Source organism: Brachionichthys hirsutus, chromosome 15 (assembly GCF_040956055.1).
Source record: "Brachionichthys hirsutus isolate HB-005 chromosome 15, CSIRO-AGI_Bhir_v1, whole genome shotgun sequence".
Classification (NCBI taxonomy): Eukaryota; Metazoa; Chordata; class Actinopteri; order Lophiiformes; family Brachionichthyidae; genus Brachionichthys; species Brachionichthys hirsutus.
Genome location: NC_090911.1, coordinates 10,901,424 through 10,920,602, shown reverse-complemented (window position 1 = coordinate 10,920,602; position 19,179 = coordinate 10,901,424). Strand labels below are relative to the sequence as shown.

The window sequence follows — 19,179 nt, the reverse complement described above, 5'->3', positions numbered from 1 at the left end:
TAGAGTTGGTGCAGAGATCGGCTGTCGTCGTGGGACGAGGCTGTTGAATTTAAACGTGAAAAATCGTGTTTTAAGTCACTCAGAACCAGAGAAAGTTTTTTTTTTTTTGCTTTAACTTTTGGACTTTGTTTACGTTGCTTTGTCAATAAGTATTTTTTTTTCACCGATGAAACTCGGGTGGGGAATCCTAATAATCGGCATGAATATAAATGATTGAATAATCAGATCCAATATGACAAAAGCATGCAGGTGTGCAACAGAAAATCTCATCGGCTCACCAGACCATGATTTAAATGTATAAAAAATGTAATTTCTCAAATGTTTGTGAACCATTAGGGTAACTGGATAATTTGTATCTTAAATGTGCAAATTCCTGCCTCCCTCATATTCTTATTTTTGACCCAGCGATGTGAGCTGAAGCCGTGTGGGAGGAAAAAACAACAACATGAATTCTGATGCAACAGATCAATCACAGAGCTTGTCACATCAGCAGTAATCAGATACAGGCCTTCATCTCTGATCTGGAACCGGAGTGTCCCCAGTTCAGAGCTGAAAAGATCAATTCCCCTGCGTTTATAGGAAAAACAACAACCCACATTTGCCACGCTCTTTCAGAAGTGGCCGTAGATCAGATAAATATCTGATTAGTGGGCCACGTGACGCGAAGGAGAAATGCCAAGGTTTTGGATTCGTGTGACCTTTCAGATTGTCTGTGCGACATCATCATCATCATCATCATCATAACCAGAGAGGAGCGACAACGACGACGCAGATCGTCATCTGTTTGGCATCCTGCAGAGCTAAAATAGCATGCGTGCATGCATTAGTAGCGCGTGCCTCTAGAATGACTCATCGAGTCGATGTTTTCATCATCATCATCATTATGGTCTAGTAGTTTAATAAGAAGGCATAATAATGTCAGAAATCACACAATCATAAAATATATGAAAACGTGAAAAAGGTTGTAGAAATGAGCCCCAAGCAGACGACATTTAAACACATTTTTATCAGATGTGATTCATTCTTACTGAACATTACTGAATTATTGTCTAATTGTAACAGACAGCTGCAGGTCTAACAGCTTCTGCCTTTTGCGGTCGCATCCTCCATCTGGAGCCCTTTCAACGTGTCGCCAGGAGGGGCGGGGGGGCGGCGGGGGGGGGTCACTTCAGTTTAAACAGTCTCATTTGTGGCCACACGTCTTGTCTCCAATCGGTATATTCCTGCCACTGCCGCGCGCCTTCACCTCTTGATCTTCCCTATCTCCTCGCACAGCCTGGAGAGGTACTGCGTGAGCTTGACCATCACGATGATGAGGGCCCCCCCCGCAAGCACGCAGGAGGGCCACAGCAACGACTGGAAGGCGACGGCGTGGTCGTAGAGACGGGTCAGGAGGACGGTCTCCCGCCGCTCGCCGGGCTCGTAGTAGCAGGGCACTCGCGTGTTGACCTTCAGCCGCTCTGAGATGTTTGCAATCATCGCGTGCATGGCCGCGCTGTCCTTCTGGCACCTGGGCGCATAGAAGCACTGCAACGGGGGGGGGGGGGGGGCACTGAGGTTATCCACAGGGCCTTGAGCTCGGCACACTTTTGTTGATAGGAGCCTATGGTGTAATAACATTTCAGCCTGAGCAGGAAAACCTCCGACAACATTTGAAACGCCTCGGTAGTTCGGTGTTTCCCCTCCGGCGCCGTACTCACGTCAGAGCTGGCGTCCTGGGTCTCTTCGTTGTGAGACAAGCGGCCGACGCGGCCCGTGCCGTTGACGCTCACGTAGACCTGCAGACAGGGGTATTTGGAGACTCTCCAGCAGTCTGAGCCACAGTTATAGGAGCAGTTCATGTCTGCTGTGACCGTGGAGTTGAGCACAACGCACAGACCCTCCTCCGTCCACACGCTGTTGGCATTTAACACGCAAAGGTCTGTTAACTTGTGAATAGGGTGGGAAGGGGGGGGAGGGGGAGAGGAGGCATGTACCTGTCGGCGTAGGAGCGTAATGTCGTGATTCCCAAGACAAAGTACATCATGACTGAAGACAAGATCATCCCAAGTCCCAGGAGGATGGCCCGGTCTTCGCCAGGCTTCAGAGCCGTCACTGTTTTCTTCTTGTCTAGCAGATCCACCTCACGGAACTTCTTGTAGATTGACCTTTGACGGCAGGTGAGGAGAAATCGTTCATGTGTTTTTTTAAGCCGCTGTGCTTAAAGGTTGCGAAACAAGTCCGATTTCACGGCCAGATAAAGTACGAAACCTTTACCTCCTTTCACCCCCGCCGCCTCCTGAGGTGGACGGGTGTCTGGCCCGCGCCACTAAAAGCATCTTTCCCGATGACCCTCGTCCTCCGCTGCTCGCCGAGCTGGAACGGAAGGACTGTTGGAAGGACCTGTGAATTATAGCCGGGGCTTTATGTTTGGCTGTCCCTGAAACATATTTCTTTTCTTGTCATACTTAAATCTACTTTTACAGCGAGGCTCGTAAACATTAACGGAACCCCCCCCCCCCCCAAGTTACAGATTACAAGGCAAATCCTCTCAGACCACAAATCACACCGTACCTTTGATGCATATTTGCCGTCAAGCACTCTACTTTTGTAAAAAAAAAAAATGTCCAGTTTGGTACATCTCGTTTCAAACACAAATAAATGCCACAAAGGGGCAAACAAGTTGACAGGTAGCCTCGGCTGCAAGGCGTTTAATGGCTGATGGCTTGCTTGTGTAAAACCTGCCTGCCGTATCCTGAACGCCTGCCGCTGTCAACGCCAAGTCATTAGGTCCCTCTTCTTGGCGCCACGGCAACGCCTCGCCGGCCTCCCTTCCTGTTCTCTGCTGGAAACACTCAGTGCTGCTCTGGAAGAACAACATTAAAGCGTCATTTGGAGGGGATGCACCATTTATCTGGCTGCAGTGATTATTCAAACAGTTCTGAGGAGATATTTCTTTTCTTGGGTGTGGGGGGGTAAAACTGTGGTTTTTAAAGGCCCAACATCGGGCAGAACTGGGAAAGTGATTATTCCTGCAGGAATTCAATCTGCCTTTATCGTCTGCATGAAAAAAAAAAACAGATATCCTAAAGCGAACTCACGGCACATTCATTACAGGCTGTAATGAATGTCTCTCCAGCTGCCTCTCACCTGCCTTGAGAGACTAAAAATACGACTGGATGATTGATGAATCAAAATGGCAAGTGGTAAACCACATCACCAGAGAACAGTTCCACGGATGGATTACTGAACGCGGCTCCTCCTCCTACCGGAGTCGAAAGCAATCGCTGACATTCAGCGGCAGTTTCCAATCAACAGCAGCACCCGAGAATCTTTCTTTACCCGCAGGAAGTCGTAAATGGATGCACAAAGGGGGGCTTAAGAGAGACAGGAAATGACCAATAAGAGAAGGTGAATGACCACAGAATCATTGCAATGACTGCAAAGACCTTTAAAAATACAAAGTACATATAAAAGAGAAACATTTCATTCACGGCTCTTTGTCTTTTTTGTCTCTCTTTCAGTCTAGATGTGTTGCTCCATATAGGATCTTACATTTGCAACTGTCATTGAGCTCACATTGGATGGTCACTATGAAAGCGAGATAAAGGTGTGTGTAACTTCTCGAGTCTACGTCTTAGAGGAAGCTTCGGTGTATAATGTTTTTAATTCAAAGCCTGGTCTGCTTTTATGAAGAATCTTTCAGCACGTTTTTTTTGTTGGGTGTTTTTGGCCTTGTCCTTGAAGTGACTCCTGCTTCCTGTCCTATAATGTGCGCTGTGGCGTTGATGCCTTTAATAGCCACATGCGCCGCCACACACACACACACACCTGATGTATAGTAGAACAATAAACACTTAATCTGAGGTGCACGTTCAGGCAACTGGACCCTGTTTGCAGAACAATGCACGATCATCTCAGACTTACTGATTCTCTGCGGCTGCCTTGCTAAATAAGCTGCTGTCTTTTGCACATCCAAGCTACAATGTGTGCGGGACTTTTTCTTGACTTTGAATGTCTCTGATCTTCCAAATCTTACCTCTTGGTGTTGTAATGATAATCCAGATCCTTGGTTTACAACTGTCAGTAGCAGCTCTCCCGTGTGTTTCTGGGCTCACGTGGAAAGCAGCTGGGCTGTCTCTTATTTAAACTCTTACCCCCCCAAGTGAACAGAATGCCCGCCATACCTGTGTGAGTAATATGAGTTCTCTGTACAATGCCGCCGCGAATCGGTGCAGCACAATATCGTCTATCTCCACTGTACCTCTAAATAACTGGGACTGTGTTTGTTGCAGGCCTGCTGCTCTTCCGAGGTATTCAGGAGAGACTATTTTATTTAATTTTTTCTCCAAATACTTCTGCTTCTGAACAGAACTCAGGGCAATTTGAAGCCCACCTCTTCGAACACAAGGATACTTTACCACATCTTACCACTAGGTGTCTCTGCAACCTAAGAAATTGGATAAGGGGCGGTCCCTCCGATAATAGTAGAAAAAACTAATATACAGTGCAGGCCGAATAATTATGCTTCCAACTGCACACTACACATGTACATTTTTCCATTTCTTTATTAGTAAATATACCAAAAATTACCATTTCTTTATTGAAATGATCTTCACACTATCACCATATCTGCTACATTTGCATGCAAAGCTATTAAAACCCAGACTTTCAGAGAAAATTCAATTTACACATTCATTTTCAGCCCCTTAAATGGGAATCTGCTGCTAGGCATTTTTAAATTCAGATTTTCAGACATGAAAGACTAAAAATAAATAATTGTGAAAAGCATTTATTTTTAAACTAGTCTTTAGAGGACATTAAGTTGTTCACTAATGCTATTGACTCTTTTTGCTGTGATGTCATAAGCAGTATTGTTCATAGGATCAAACAGAAGGGAATATTCCCATTTTGACCCCGGTTGAGCGATCTTGGATCAAAGTCTTTTACGCATCCCTATCGGTGCTCAGGAAGATCTGCCCCTCATGGCCAGGGGATCTGATCCGATTGTGCTGGAGGCATTCACTATGCTCTAATCTACATTCACTGCCTCATCCAGGATCCGTACAGCGATGGCCAGAGACTACAGTGCAAACCTTTAATTATACTGTATCACAGATTAGGCCCTGAAAAAAAAAACAACAGTCCCTTTGGCATAGTTAGGAAACCACATTCAAATATAGCAGGGTGAAGAAAATAAAACACCACTCAAGAACAGAAGGGATGGGATTCATAGTAGTTGAGGTAAGGTTTTAAAGATAGCTATAAAGAAACGCAGCGTCTTCCAAACCACATTTGGAGGTGAAACTGCAAATACTGGCAGGATGAAAGTCGATTGCGCCTCTTTGTTTCTCAGAGTCTAAAAATAGCTCCTGCTGAGCAGGCAGTGAAGCTGAGCTGCAGTCTCTTCTCTGGTACCCCCTTTTTTTTCCTTCTCTATTTCTATCGCTCACTCTCCTGCAGACACGCTGCCTGCTGTTAAGGATGCGCCATGAGGTGCAGCAGAAATGTGAAGCAGTTATTACAGTCGGTCGGGTTCCAGCAGCAAGTATCGTTAATATTCATGTAACCATTGAGTTGTCTCATCTGCACTGATAGATTTAACAAACTGGAGGCTTGGAGTCGTCAATGCACGCGTTCCCATTGGATCAATAGCGATCCTGAGGTCATTGATGAGCAAAAAGTGATTCTTCACAGGATTGATATAATTTTAAAATGGAGATCTTAGATTAAATGTCTTCATTTTGAATGCACCTAGTAATCACACACACACACACACACACAGTGCTGCTGTTGCTATGGGAGTTGGTAAACTTGCTTCCACTTGAGTTGCAGTATTCAGCCAATTACACAATGCCTTCGGATCCAGATCCATATTTATTAGTGATGCTGGTGTCCTCATATCCATGGCAACCTTCTGTTACTGCCCTGCAGATTTGTTCCCCGCCTCCACACAGAGGCCGCTGCTCTTCCTTCCAGTTTTACATTTATGGAAGGAAATATTGCCCATCGAGATAAACTAATTATTTGCAAACGTCTTTCTTTTTTTTGTTCTGTTTCAGTGAAATACGCCTTATGTGCATTTCTTCTTTGGCAGCCAAAAACATACAGTGTGAGAGGTGGAGCACATATTTTCTGCTTTTCCTGGCTTGAGGATAAACAAGCGTGGCAAAATGTGGGAGACAAATAGCACTGAGATTTAAAAAAAACTTGCATTTGAAGAGATTTGTCATTACTTTGTTCTTAGCATTCATAACTACTATGGCATCCACCTACCCCCTTTACACATTAGTGAATGTGTGGCGTACAATATTAGGCTGGGAGCTCTCTGCAGGATGAGTTGCAAGTGTGTTGACAATGAGCCAGAGGAGCACTGAGATAATGGAGTGGTAGGATCAGATAGCTCAGAGGTTGGGAGGTAGCAGAGCCAGAAAATCAGTGGACTGCAGTATCATACTGTCTACAACATGCAATTTATTCACACAAAAAACACAAATAAAAGCATTTTTAGATGTTTGCTAAAAGATTGTATATGAATGTTGGACCTTTGTCGTATTATCAGTGCTATAAGACATTTATCTCAGAAAATCGTTTTGACATGTTTGTTCTCTGCTTTTCTTATGTTTAAGTGGATGCAGTGATAATAATAAAAATAGACAATGATTAGATTTCTTTTACTTCATACACTCAGTAAATGTGTATTAATGAGGGCAGGGGTGCGATGTCCTTCTTTTCCTGACCCACTTTCTAAAAACAGGGTTACTGCAGGATGCACAGATTGTGAGAAACAGCTAAGGGATGTTTTAAGTGCATCTGCACTCCCTGCAGAGATTGTAACATCTACTGCAACAAGAAAAAAAACAACAACAACAACACTGCAACAAAGCATGTGCAGAATTAGATAAACACTCTGCTAAATGTAATGATCCCTCATTTCAGTATTTCATTATATTTCATCATTGCACACCACAAATGGCTGAGGTGGTGCATTTAATGGCAAAAACTACTTATCACAGTCAATGTTGGTATAATGCTATTAAACAGATTTCTGATCTGAGGGCACCTGGACTACTGTCAGGCTAACGTCTACACTGGCTACATTGAGGACGAGGAATATGATTATGGATTAGAAATGCAGTTTTTGGAAAAATCTGTGTTAAACAGAGATTGCAATGATGATGTAAGCTTGTTGTTGACTTTCCCAGTCTGAATGACTGGGCAAAGGAAGGGGGTGGGGCGTCATTAATCCATAGCTAGTGGTGACCAGCCAAGCAAAAATGACGAGTAGTGGGGGCTGGGCTAGGCCGTAGTTGTTATGACTGGCGCTTGGCTGCGGTACAAACTTCCTGAGGCCTTGGGATTTTTTTTTTTTTCCGTCTCATAGGCTTACAGCAAAGACTCGTGTTTCCTTTTTTTTTTTTTTTTTTTTTTTACTATAAACTTGTCAGACGGAACAGGAGTTCACATATTATCAACGAGTGAGAACGGCTTTTCATCTTTGGAAAACCGCGCGTTTGGTGCTTTTGGAAAACAGGTTAGTTATTATATAAACATAATCTATACTGCAGTTCCACTCGTTATAGATAAGAAATAACTCAAAGATAGATAAACCCACGGCCGGATTTAATTGAAGGTGAATAAATGACGCCGCTTTCGTCAAGACATAATTTTCACATTGAGCTTTGAGCTAGTGGCGGTTTCGAACTGTAGTTACACCAAGCCCATTTTTGCATGTCGGGTCACCCCCCTGTGTCGAATGTCTGAAGTCGTAGCTGGCTTCTTAGCGCCTGGCTTTAGTTGTATTATTACAACCTAATGCTAATTAATTTATGTGTGGAAAAAGATATGCCCTGCAATCGATTAAAGAGATAACATGGTCTGATTTCAACACAGGAGCTGTGGAAGATATCGCCCTGTTGAAAGGTTTTATCCAAGTAGGTATGAGATTATAGCAACACTCGTTAGCGTAGCATGCTAGCGCCGAGCCGAGCCGACCAGCCTTGTTAGCAGGTTTCTCGCGAAGGCAAGATGAAGACCTCACGGTACACGATGCTATCCTGCTAAGAAATAAGCTAACTTGGAGTCATTTGCATTCGGTAGTTGCATAACGTAGTTTAAAACAATTATGTCGCGTTTATTACATTCGCCCGTTTCCCTAACTGTTTTATTGACCTGCAATCAACGAAATCCCGCTGGCATGTGCGGTGACTGTTCCGATAACGCGTACTCGCGTGTTAGCCGGTGTGCTAACGTTAGCTCGTGTTAGCTTAAAGCAGTGTCGATTTAAGTTCCCGAGTTACATGATTGGAATACTTAAAACATGGGCCATTACAGTGCATTGACTGGGGGGAGGGGGGTTCAGGGGGGTTCCTTTCAATGCTGGAACACATTTTCGGTGAGCTATCGGCTGCCGGCTGTCCTCTTGCAGATTGTAGGTTAATGTACACACTGTAGTTTGCTCAGCCCATTCAGCAGCCACCGTGTGTGGGGGATGGGCTAGCGTTAGCCTGTCTGGCTAATTTAGCCGCCGACAGATTAGGGTGGTGACATAAATTCCGTGTTTTTTTTTTTGTTTTTTTTTATCTTGCACGAAATCGTTCTTGCCGGATGCGGAAAAGCAGCATTCTTCAGAAACCACCGCAAAGTAAAGCCAATCAGACGTTCGACCGAGCTTTACACACCTTTGAGAGGATGCATGTCTCAACGTCTTCCCCTGTTATTACACACTAGACGCCAGATGCTTATTAACCTTAATAAATTAACAATTGCACTATTAATAGACGGGCGCTTTCTCTTTAATTGCCACCCTCGGGGTAATTACACGATGTTTAACCTAAATACGCACTGGCTGTGTTTAGGGCTTGTACATTGCTGACCCAGTTTCTGCCGTTGTTGACACACACACACGCCTTTTGTGAAGAACACTTTGGTAATGAAGTCAGACTTAAGGACACGGAACAGACAATGCATTTTAATACGATTGAGTATTTTCTAAACATTTTGAAAATGATTTCACGAAAGAAACGACATCACTGAATGTTACTAAAACGTATCTAATTAATATATTGATAACTTTAAGTCTGATATTTGGTGCACTTTATTCCTTCATCCTCTCAGGGCCTGAGCGTTATTGCAGAGGACTATGCGGCTATAATGTGCATCTGAACGCGGCTTGATCGCATGGGTGAGTATTTTGCTGTTAATTGTCGCACATTGTGTAACTATAGCCATTTCCACATTCATTCATCTTTTTTGAAACGCTTTGTCCATTATTGGGTCGTGGGGTCATGCTGGAGCCTGTCCCAGCAGAGGTGGGGTACACCTTGGACAAGCCGCATCATCGCAAGACCACACATCATTCACTAATTCACACCTTTGGGCGATTTAATGTCACCAATTCACCTAATTTGCATGTTGTTGTTGGTGGGAGGAAGCCAGATAGACCCCACAAACTCACAGAGCATGCAAAATCACATGAAGGGTGCGAGTCGGAGTGACGACCTCGCCGTGAGACAACAGTGCGCCACCGTGCGGCCCCACACGTGTGGATTTTGCTCCGATGATCGTAATGTAAGGGCTGCTCTCTAAGATTGTGTAAGGAGTCATTGTAAATGGAGGCTACGTGTTGGAGTGGCTTTATTTAAGACTGAGTGATCTGTCGGTAAGAATATGTGGCAATAGGACAGGATTTATGAGCAGTATCTATTTATAAAGACTACCTGGGATCCAGGTCGAGGTGCATCCCCCGGAAGTAGTTTTCAGAATGCTGGAGATTAATGCTCTCAAAGTGGCCGCCTGTTTTTATTTTTTAATGTAGTACTTAACGGAATTCACAAAAATATTAGACACTGTTTGAAATATAGATCCGTTCATCAATGGCTTTGAACTAAAATATTTGTTTTCAAGTGGTTTTCATTGAACAGATGTGTGATAATAGGGCTATTTTGCAGGCTCTTAATTTTAGTATCTGTCGGGAGACCGTGGAAGGAGCCTTGCCCAGATCTGCTTGTTTTTTTCCTGATTTGGTAGTAAGTGAACTGATTTCCAACCTTTTAGTCACTTTATTTCAGGGGTTCCCAACCGTTTCTATGCCTCGTGTCTCCCACAAAAGTAAAATCTCATATGAAGATGTATAACCATTAAACATTTACATTTATTTACTTAATATTTTTGCTAAATAGCATAGTCCAAGGCTTCCCACTCACTAAAATGTTATCTCGCACCCCCCGGTCGGGAACCCCTGCTCTCGTTGTCTGAATGTTCTTTTTTTTTTTTTTTAATGTGCTTGTTTCTAGAGGGTTGAATCATTAATGGGGCCTGAACTTTCTTTTTAAGAAGATGGAGATTTGTCCACTCCTTTCTGCCATTTGCTCTACTGCAGTTGAAATAGTGAGGACTCTCAGATTATCTCCTTTTAATTGGATGTATATTGAACAATTGTTTATTGTGCAACAACCCCAGAGGGCGCAGACTGATGTCCAACCTTCCTTTTAGCTGGTGTAAAACTTCCCATCTCTCCGGCCCCCACCTGAACCCCCCCGTGACTTTATCCTCGGGGTTAGCATCCTGGTAACTGTGTTTTACCTTGGTATTGTGTTCTCTGTTGTCAGACTGGTCGCTGCGTTCGATCCCAGTGCAACACATGGCAAGGAGCGTTAGGGTTAGCCTAAAGCTAAATTAGTCTGTAGAGAGCTACGTTCTAACTTCAGCTGATACTTTAGAATATTACTCTGAAGATTTGAAAACAAGAACAAAACTGAGCTATCCATTAGCTAACTTGCTTATTGTTTAGCCGCAGGCTCACTTGACTGGCCAATGCTTTCACGTCTTAGATGGAAAATATTGTGACCACAGTTGAGTCTGTCTGGTCAGGACATTCAATTTGCACATGTAAATGATCAAGGTAGTGATTTGTCAATGCAGAAGTGGGATATTGATCAGTGTTTATTTATAGAACTGTCAGACGTCGGATGAATGAAGTGTGCCGAAGGAGGCCTGGCTTTCTCTTGCTGCTTTTGCTCGCAGTTATGATACCACAATATTCATTCAGGTGATCTTTATATTTAGGTTTAAAATAGACATATTGATGGAACTTGGGTTGACTGCCTGGTTATGATGAAACGTCTGCTGGTATGGACCGTTTGGCACAACGGCGATGGTTGTGGGTTCTATCGCTAAATAAGAATTCAAATAAAAATGTACGTTTGTGCTAAAGCTAACTAACCTCAGCGGAATCGTGTTCGGGCACCACTTTATAGCTGCATGCGTCAGTTTCCAAATTATGCAGTAAGGGCAGCGTGTCCTTTTTGAGCGTACTCCGCCATCTGCTGGACGTTTTGTGAAACCGTTCTAACCTCTATCGCTTGTGAAATCCCTTCCGATGGATTGGATGCATCATGCGGCCCTTTTGTACACGGTGGATTAGTTTGAATCAAAATATAGATGAGAACAGGAGAAAATCGAATGATAACATTTTCTTTCAGACACACTGAAAAATGCATAATTTGATGAATAAATGATGCCAGAAACAGCGTTTCATCATCTGGTCCTTCCTCCAAGTGTTGTTAAACCCCGTGGAGTGGTGGAGTGGAGATTCTACAATCTCTCCAAACTTTCCAGAGGGTCAGGTTTCTGTTTCCGACCGCAGCTTTCAAACTGCTGGCTCCTCTCCAGCGGTGTGGTCTGCAAAATAAATGAAACATTACATAATATGATGGCAAGTTGGGAGACTGTAGACGTTTTGAGCTTCTATATTGATACACACGCATGTATAAACAATGCTTCTGCAAGCTTGCAGCTATCTCGGCTCGGTTGGTGTTGGATCCCGGCCCGTGGGATGCAGCAGCAGCAGCCGCCGCCCTGTTGACTCTTTCGCTGGGCTGTAGTGATGGAAACAGTAAATGTTCTGTCCTCTGGCCAGAACCTTGTTTCTCTCCGCAGTCAAATTAAACCGTCCTTATTTGCCATAAATACGGAGTCCCAATGCATGTTCGCCGTCCTTGCAGTGTGAGGGCAGCTCACTTTTAAACATGCCCTTGTGCCCTTACACAACCTCTCGGTAATGACTATCCATCCGCGTCAGTCGGGTGTGAATTCACTGAAGACAAATTGCAGTTCCAGTTCCAATGACTCTGCCATTTGTTTTCTCCAGGCTCATATCCTGTGCTGACCCAATGGTTTAATCACCAGGACTGAAAATGAGCATCAGCAGTGATGAGGTCAACTTTATGGTGTATAGATACCTGCAAGAGTCAGGTCAGCGTTTTGCATTTATATCTTTGGAATAATGAAAGATGATATCTACACACTTCTGCTTTATTGAACTCCGACTCCGTCTTGTTTGTCCGAATTATTCGCGCCACCTCCAGGCTTCTCCCATTCAGCGTTCACCTTTGGCATAGAGAGCCACATCAGCCAGTCCAACATCAATGGAGCCCTGGTGCCCCCTGCTGCCCTCATCTCCATCATCCAGAAGGGCCTGCAGTACGTGGAGGCTGAAGTCAGCATCAATGAGGTCAGACCCCATCTCAACAGCCCCCAGCTGCCAGTGTGGGTGCAGAATGTCACGTGGATACGGTGGTTGATGTGAGTGTGAAATGCCGTGTGTCTTTAGGATGGAACCTTATTTGACGGGAGACCCATCGAGTCGCTGTCCCTGATTGACGCTGTGATGCCAGACGTGGTCCAGACCAGGCAGCAGGCGTACAGGGACAAGCTGGCGCAGCAGCAGCAGCAGGCGGTAGCCAGCGGCAGCAGCTCGGGGCCTCAGGGAAGCACCAAGAACGGCGACGGTGCGACCAACGGGGAGGAAAACGGACCCCACGCCTTAGCCAGTAAGCTAGCTGCCGGTCGTCAACAGTTAGCCCCTCCTGCCGGCCCAACAGCGACGGAAGCGCTCCCCTCAGGAGTTCTCACTAGGTTTCTGCATTTTGGTTCTGATGCCTGACAGTTAGTTTATTAGTTTGGTTAAAGCACAGCGTTTTTGACTTCAGTTGCGATCTGTGATTGCTATTTCCATGATCTATTTCCAAATGGTCCCGAGTCTGTTTCCGGTGACTCGGCGTGGCTGCAGGTGCCGGTGGAAAAGCCCCCGTTGGGCCTCCGATGACGGCGCAGCCTTTTCTGTTCGCTCGGCGCCGCAACGTTGACTTGTCTTGTCCGGAAACCGTACCCTAGCCATTTGGCTGATTTAATGAGAGCAGAGGAAGACAAATGTGTGCTGCTGCCGGACTGCTCCGGTCTGGAGAATATTAGATTACGTCAAACCTCTGCCATTACTGAAATGGATGCAACCGCTCGCCTGGTTATTAATGCGCTTTTCACAATCGGTTAGTAAATCCTCTGTGTCGGGGAAATATGGATAAATCACTTTAAAATGAAGAGACCGTTTTACTAACGGCTGTGTTTTCATTTACCCGTCCTCTCAGGACGGTACCGGTACCTGCTAGCCACTCATGTGGGTTTCTCCTCGCACTCCTTGCTCTAGATCACCACTCGGATATGATGGAGGTGGACAGGGATGTGGAGATCCCCCAGAGTAAAGCCATGGTCCTGAGGGGCCACGAGTCCGAGGTTTTTATCTGCGCCTGGAACCCGGTTAACGACCTCCTCGCCTCCGGGTCAGTATCGCGTCGGCATCGCTCTGGTCCCTGTGGTTTTCTTTGGAGTCTAGCATGTGTCGGCGTCTCTTGAATACAAGACGGTCACAAGATATTAGCCAGAGGAGTTCATTCATCCTTTAAATGTTAATAAAAAAAAGAAAAATAATGAGCCGGTGTGTGGAGCCTGCCTGGAATTAAAATGAACACATTTGTTCAAATAAATGCTTTTGAAAAAGCCCCATTGGTACATTGTGTGTGTGTGTGTGTGTGTGTGTCTTGTGCAGGTCCGGGGACTCGACAGCGCGGATCTGGAACCTGACTGAGAACAGCACAGGCGGCTCCACCCAGCTCGTTCTGAGGCACTGCATACGGGAAGGAGGCCAGGACGTACCCAGCAACAAAGATGTCACCTCACTAGACTGGAATGTGAGTGTGTGTGTGTGTGTGTGTGTGTGTGTCTGTCTGAGCAGAGTGATTGTGCGTTTCTGTTCCTCTGAGTGCAGCTCTTATTAATCTAATTCAGCGTGTGTGTGTGAGAGGGAGAGACCGCTGCCCTGCTGAAAGCATTCTTTCCAGCCAGATATGTGGGAGCGGTCTCTCCCCGGAGACGAGAGGCCTTTTATGGTGCTCGGCTGATTTTCCTGAGTAGCGATCCCCACAACGCTAAAAGCTGCGTTCACACAGACTGCGATGCCGCATGCAAATTCACTGCAAAGCCACGAGCGGACGCAGATGACGCATTTTACCCGCGTCGACTGCGCGTTTCGTTCCTGAATAGGAAGCGGCAGTCGTGATTGCTGTCGTTCGCATCGCTCACACGAGTGTCGTTACTGCGGCGATGCAGAACAAAACCGCGGTTGGACGCCCAGATACAAACGTTCTGTTCTGATCATCGCCAGGGAACAATTAATTAGCTTTAAAGTCCATCACGAATACTTTAAACTTGCTTCTTGTGAGCCCCAATGCTAAACAAAGTTCTACCCAATCGGAATATGTAAGTGAGGCCGGGAACAGTGTTCGGATCTAACGATCCCCTTCCTTCCAGAGCGACGGAACGCTGATGGCGACGGGTTCATATGATGGTTTTGCCAGAATATGGTCAAAAGAAGGTAAGAATCTGACGTCCTGTTTAAACGGTAACTTAGAAAGGGATGCGTGTTCCTGCTCTACGTTCATTTTTACCTTCTGCATTCGACTTCAGGCAACCTGGCCATTACTCTGGGTCAGCATAAAGGTCCTATATTTGCACTCAAGTGGAACAAGAAAGGAAACTTCATCCTCAGCGCCGGCGTAGACAAAGTACGAGCTTTACAGATGAGTATTCAGTCGCGTCCTGACATCAATGATCCTCGTTCGGTGCAAATGGAGTCTCTCCTTCAACAGACGACGATCATTTGGGACGCCCACACGGGGGAGGCGAAGCAGCAGTTTCCGTTCCACTCGGGTGAGTGGCGGGAGTCATCGGGGGGGGGGGGGGGTCGCTCTGCCTGACACCATTACACAAAGGAATCTTTTTTTCGACGGGCTGTATTTTGCTGAGCGGCAGCGATGCCGTGTTCAGATTGATCTCCTGTCCTTTACTTTGAGTACAACACACAAGTCTACATGTATTGTTAAAGTGAAACCCAGTGTGGCTTCTCTGCCCCCCCCCCCCCCTCAACAGCCCCCGCTCTAGACGTGGACTGGCAGAGCAACAACACGTTTGCCTCCTGCAGCACAGACATGTGCATCCATGTGTGCAAGCTGGGTCAGGACAGACCCGTCAAGACCTTCCAGGGACACACGGTAAGACACGCCCGTCCCCCGAGGGAACAGAACATGGATCCCGAACCCGTTACGCCGCTGTGATGGCCTTTCCGTCTTGTCCCTAACGTGCGTCCTCCTCGCTGTAGAATGAGGTGAACGCCATCAAATGGGATCCCACCGGCAGCCTGCTGGCTTCCTGCTCGGACGACATGACGCTGAAGGTCCGTCCTCGGGACAGACGCGGCTTACGGAGCGTGTCTGAGCCAACGGGTTGGTTTGTGATGAAACGCGCCATTTGTTTGTCCCCCGTCCGACGCAGATCTGGAGCATGAAGCAGGACGCCTGCGTCCATGACCTCCAGGCCCACAGTAAAGAAATCTACACCATCAAGTGGAGCCCCACCGGCCCCGGGACCAACAACCCCAACGCCAACCTCATGCTCGCCAGGTGGGGTCCCAAAGCAGACGCACACACACAAACACACACACACACACACACTTCTGCCGGCACGCCTGGACTCTCCTCCTCCTCCTCCTCCAGTGCATCGTTTGACTCCACGGTGCGTCTGTGGGATGTGGAGCGTGGGGTGTGTATCCACACACTGACCCGACACCAGGAACCCGTCTACAGCGTGGCCTTCAGCCCCGACGGCAGACACCTCGCCAGCGGCTCCTTCGACAAGTGCGTCCACATCTGGAACACTCAGGTGTGGGATTGGATCCGGTTACGGCCGTTACAATGAGGTGGATGAAGATGTCGCTGTCGCTGATGTGCGTGTCGGCTTTTTGTGTGTGCCCCCCCCCTAGACGGGGGCTTTGGTCCACAGCTACAGGGGCACGGGAGGGATCTTTGAGGTTTGCTGGAACGCCACGGGAGACAAAGTAGGAGCCAGTGCGTCAGACGGATCGGTGAGTTGCAGCTTGTAAACTAGACCGTTGACCCAGGAAGTTTAGGGGTGTGTGTGTTAAACCCGGGGTGTGTGTGTGTGTGTGTTAAACCCGGGGTGTGTGTGTGTGTTAAACCCGGGGTGTGTGTGTGTGTTAAACCCGGGGTGTGTGTGTGTTAAACCCGGGGTGTGTGTGTGTGTGTGTTAAACCCGGGGTGTGTGTGTGTTAAACCCGAGGTGTGTGTGTGTTAAACCCGGGGTGTGTGTGTGTGTGTGTTAAACCCGGGGTGTGTGTGTGTGTGTGTTAAACCCGGGGTGTGTGTGTGTTAAACTCTGGGTGTGTGTGTGTTAAACCCGGGGTGTGTGTGTGTGTGTTAAACCCGAGGTGTGTGTGTGTGTTTAACCCGGGGTGTGTGTGTGTGTTAAACCCGAGGTGTGTGTGTGTGTGTTAGACCCGAGGTGTGTGTGTTAAATCCGGACACACTAACTCGTTGGCCGTTGTCGTGTGGCTAAAAGTTAATCACGTGACCGTCAAACCGGAAACCGAGCTGCCAGCCAAATCCTCATTTTAACGTGTCAATGCTGCAGTACCTGTAGTTACCACTAGATGTCGCTCTCTGCTTCTCACACGCCGACTTAACCCACTCGTCATCTTTGATGCACAAACTGTTCCGACCCGAGATGAGAAATCGCTTCCTTAATGCTAACAATCGAATGTTCTCAAAGAGGCGTGAAAACGTCAGAATGACTCGCCGTCTCAAACGGTGCTTCACGAAGGCTTTGAGATGAGGAATGTTTCAGCGTCCGCAGCCAGGCAACGGGGGGGGGGGGGGGGGATACCGCAACGCTCGGATCAGTCGGTGGTTTATGGTCTGGAGCTGAACGGGCAGCCTTGAAGACGACGCTATAAAAATAGCATCCAAGTAGAAACAAATGCAGCGCACAGCTAAAGAGTCTGGGCAGGTTCAAACTGTGGAGGTTGTTGGTTGCAATCCCTACAGATATAATGATGAGTTGTGAATGCTTGACGTCTTGAGCGCGGAGGGTCACGGCCCATTTCACGGTTTTGCTTTCGAGCGCAGACGTACCCGAATGGAAGCCTCAACATTTCCTCCGTCCTGTTTTTTCCCAGGTTTGTGTATTGGACCTGAGGAAATGACACTCGTCTCCTGGGAGCCATGGACCGACTACGAATGTGTACATAGCCAAAACGACGGAGTGTCCCTGCCTGTCCACCACACTGCTGTAGTCCCGTCAGACGCCATCACAGCCGCATGGACCCCCCCCCCCCACCCCCACCCCCCCATACACACGCACACAAAGGGTCGCATCCTCACCCAGACAGACCTGCAGGAAGAGATTTCTTCTCCCCACCCAGCACGATCCGGGCGGGGCCCATCCCATCGCCCCCTCCAAACCAAACTGACGGGATATTTCTGGTGGGGGTTTTTTTTGGGGGGGGGGGTTCTGAGGATTCTTTGTCAGCCGGCGTGTGCATATTGCATAAGTCGGAATTTCATGTCCTGTGGACAGTTTTTTTTGGGGGGGGGGGGGGGTTGCAGATTTTTTTTTTAATATACGATGTATGGGGTGGGGCTCACGGTTTTTGGGAGATCAGTCATCCTCTTCATGGCTAGAAGAACGCAGCTGGAAGATCTGTTCTCACCCGGTAGGATTTGTTTTAGGTTTGTTCCATTTTATACACAAAAATTCTAAAGCGGTTAATCAGTGGGGGGGGGGGGGGGGGGGTGTTTTTGATCCTTTTTAGCCTGAGAAATGATTTTTAGGTGCTCACATCATCAGGTCTAACCGCTGGAAGATAAACGCAGCGTCGGTTTCGTGTTCTATTCGCATTCTGGGCTCTGGAACATCCCGACCGACCCGCGGTCGGCTTCAGGTTCCCAGCAGTGAGCTCATCCCGCATCCGTTCAGCGTCGGTCGCCGTGGAGAAATGGAAGAGGAAAAGCTTTGCTTTCTGCCATCGGTTTAGCTTCTGGGATCTGCAGACGGGGGAGAGAGAGAGAGAGAGAGAGAGACACAGGAAACCGGCCTCCTAACCGCTCGCATCCACCCGACATCAATAAGTAATGAGCGTAATTGATTTGATTCCTCAATTAATGGCTTCCCCTTCCCCGGCGCTGAATGATAATTAGACTAAGCTGTTCTAATCGCTTCCCGTCCCCCCGCTCTAGTCATGAGACACGGGGACATCATCCGGAACATCGTCTCCTCTCCAGGCGGACGGTCTCCGACGGCTCGTTTTCAAATCAGAGACTCGACGTTTTCTCCCGTCAGAATCCCAACGGCTAATTAGCGTCGTGGCGTTGGCTCCGCCCTCCCGACTCTCTCAGTCTGTTACATGTTTTTACTACCGTCACTGCTTCGGTTTGTCCGTCACCCGTCCAGCATCAAAACTCACACACACACACACACACACACACACACTCGGACACACACTTTCGCAGCGAGGGATAGATGGAGCTTTTGTTTGTCGTGTTCAGAGTTGGCTCGAGTCTGTGGTTGTTAAATGCAGCATAGACTTTGTGTAACTTGCTATCTGCATATAATATATAAATATACATCAAATATATATATCTGTGCTTTCACAGGCCATTTTATTGAAAGCCACTCCTGCGCTCAGGGTGGACTTTAAAGTTACATTTTGAAGACGTTTGAACTCGAGTCGGTGATGATGAATGTTGTGCATCACCTGGGGGGGGGGGGGGGGTGGCCATGTGGCCATGTGGAATGGTTGTTTATAAAATACCATTAAACAGTCATAGCTGAAATTGAACAAGAACAGCCCCTTAAAAGGGGTGGGAGGGGGGGGGGGGGGGGGTCTTTCTGCACTTTAGACTAAAAATGGAGAAACAGGGAGGTGCGTTGGTTCAGGAGATCGGAGATGCACCCGATGTTGGATGCTCCGTAATAAGGAATCGGAGCCGAGGCTGAGCGGTTGAAACCAGG

General features: G+C 47.1%; 2 protein-coding genes across 2 annotated transcripts; one reads left to right on the top strand and one right to left on the bottom strand.

The window, feature by feature from the left end:
* Positions 1-1,134: 1,134 nt before the first annotated feature.
* LOC137904355 (calcium-activated potassium channel subunit beta-2-like) lies at positions 1,135-2,333 on the bottom strand. The gene is made up of 4 exons (XM_068748527.1): positions 2,257-2,333; positions 1,977-2,147; positions 1,701-1,896; positions 1,135-1,527 (listed from the first exon to the last, which is right to left on the bottom strand). Exons 1-4 carry the CDS (start codon positions 2,316-2,318, stop codon positions 1,243-1,245), a joined length of 714 nt encoding a protein of 237 aa, XP_068604628.1. The 5' UTR covers positions 2,319-2,333; the 3' UTR covers positions 1,135-1,242.
* Positions 2,334-7,633: 5,300 nt separating this feature from the next.
* Positions 7,634-17,653, top strand: LOC137904337 (F-box-like/WD repeat-containing protein TBL1XR1). Its single transcript, XM_068748505.1, has 16 exons — positions 7,634-7,913; positions 9,097-9,163; positions 12,131-12,234; positions 12,348-12,493; positions 12,593-12,812; positions 13,466-13,598; positions 13,865-14,006; positions 14,626-14,689; positions 14,782-14,879; positions 14,964-15,024; positions 15,244-15,365; positions 15,473-15,547; positions 15,646-15,773; positions 15,867-16,032; positions 16,133-16,234; positions 17,345-17,653. Exons 3-16 carry the CDS (start codon positions 12,177-12,179, stop codon positions 17,369-17,371), a joined length of 1,542 nt encoding a protein of 513 aa, XP_068604606.1. The 5' UTR covers positions 7,634-7,913; positions 9,097-9,163; positions 12,131-12,176; the 3' UTR covers positions 17,372-17,653.
* The last annotated feature ends 1,526 nt before the right edge of the window (positions 17,654-19,179 follow it).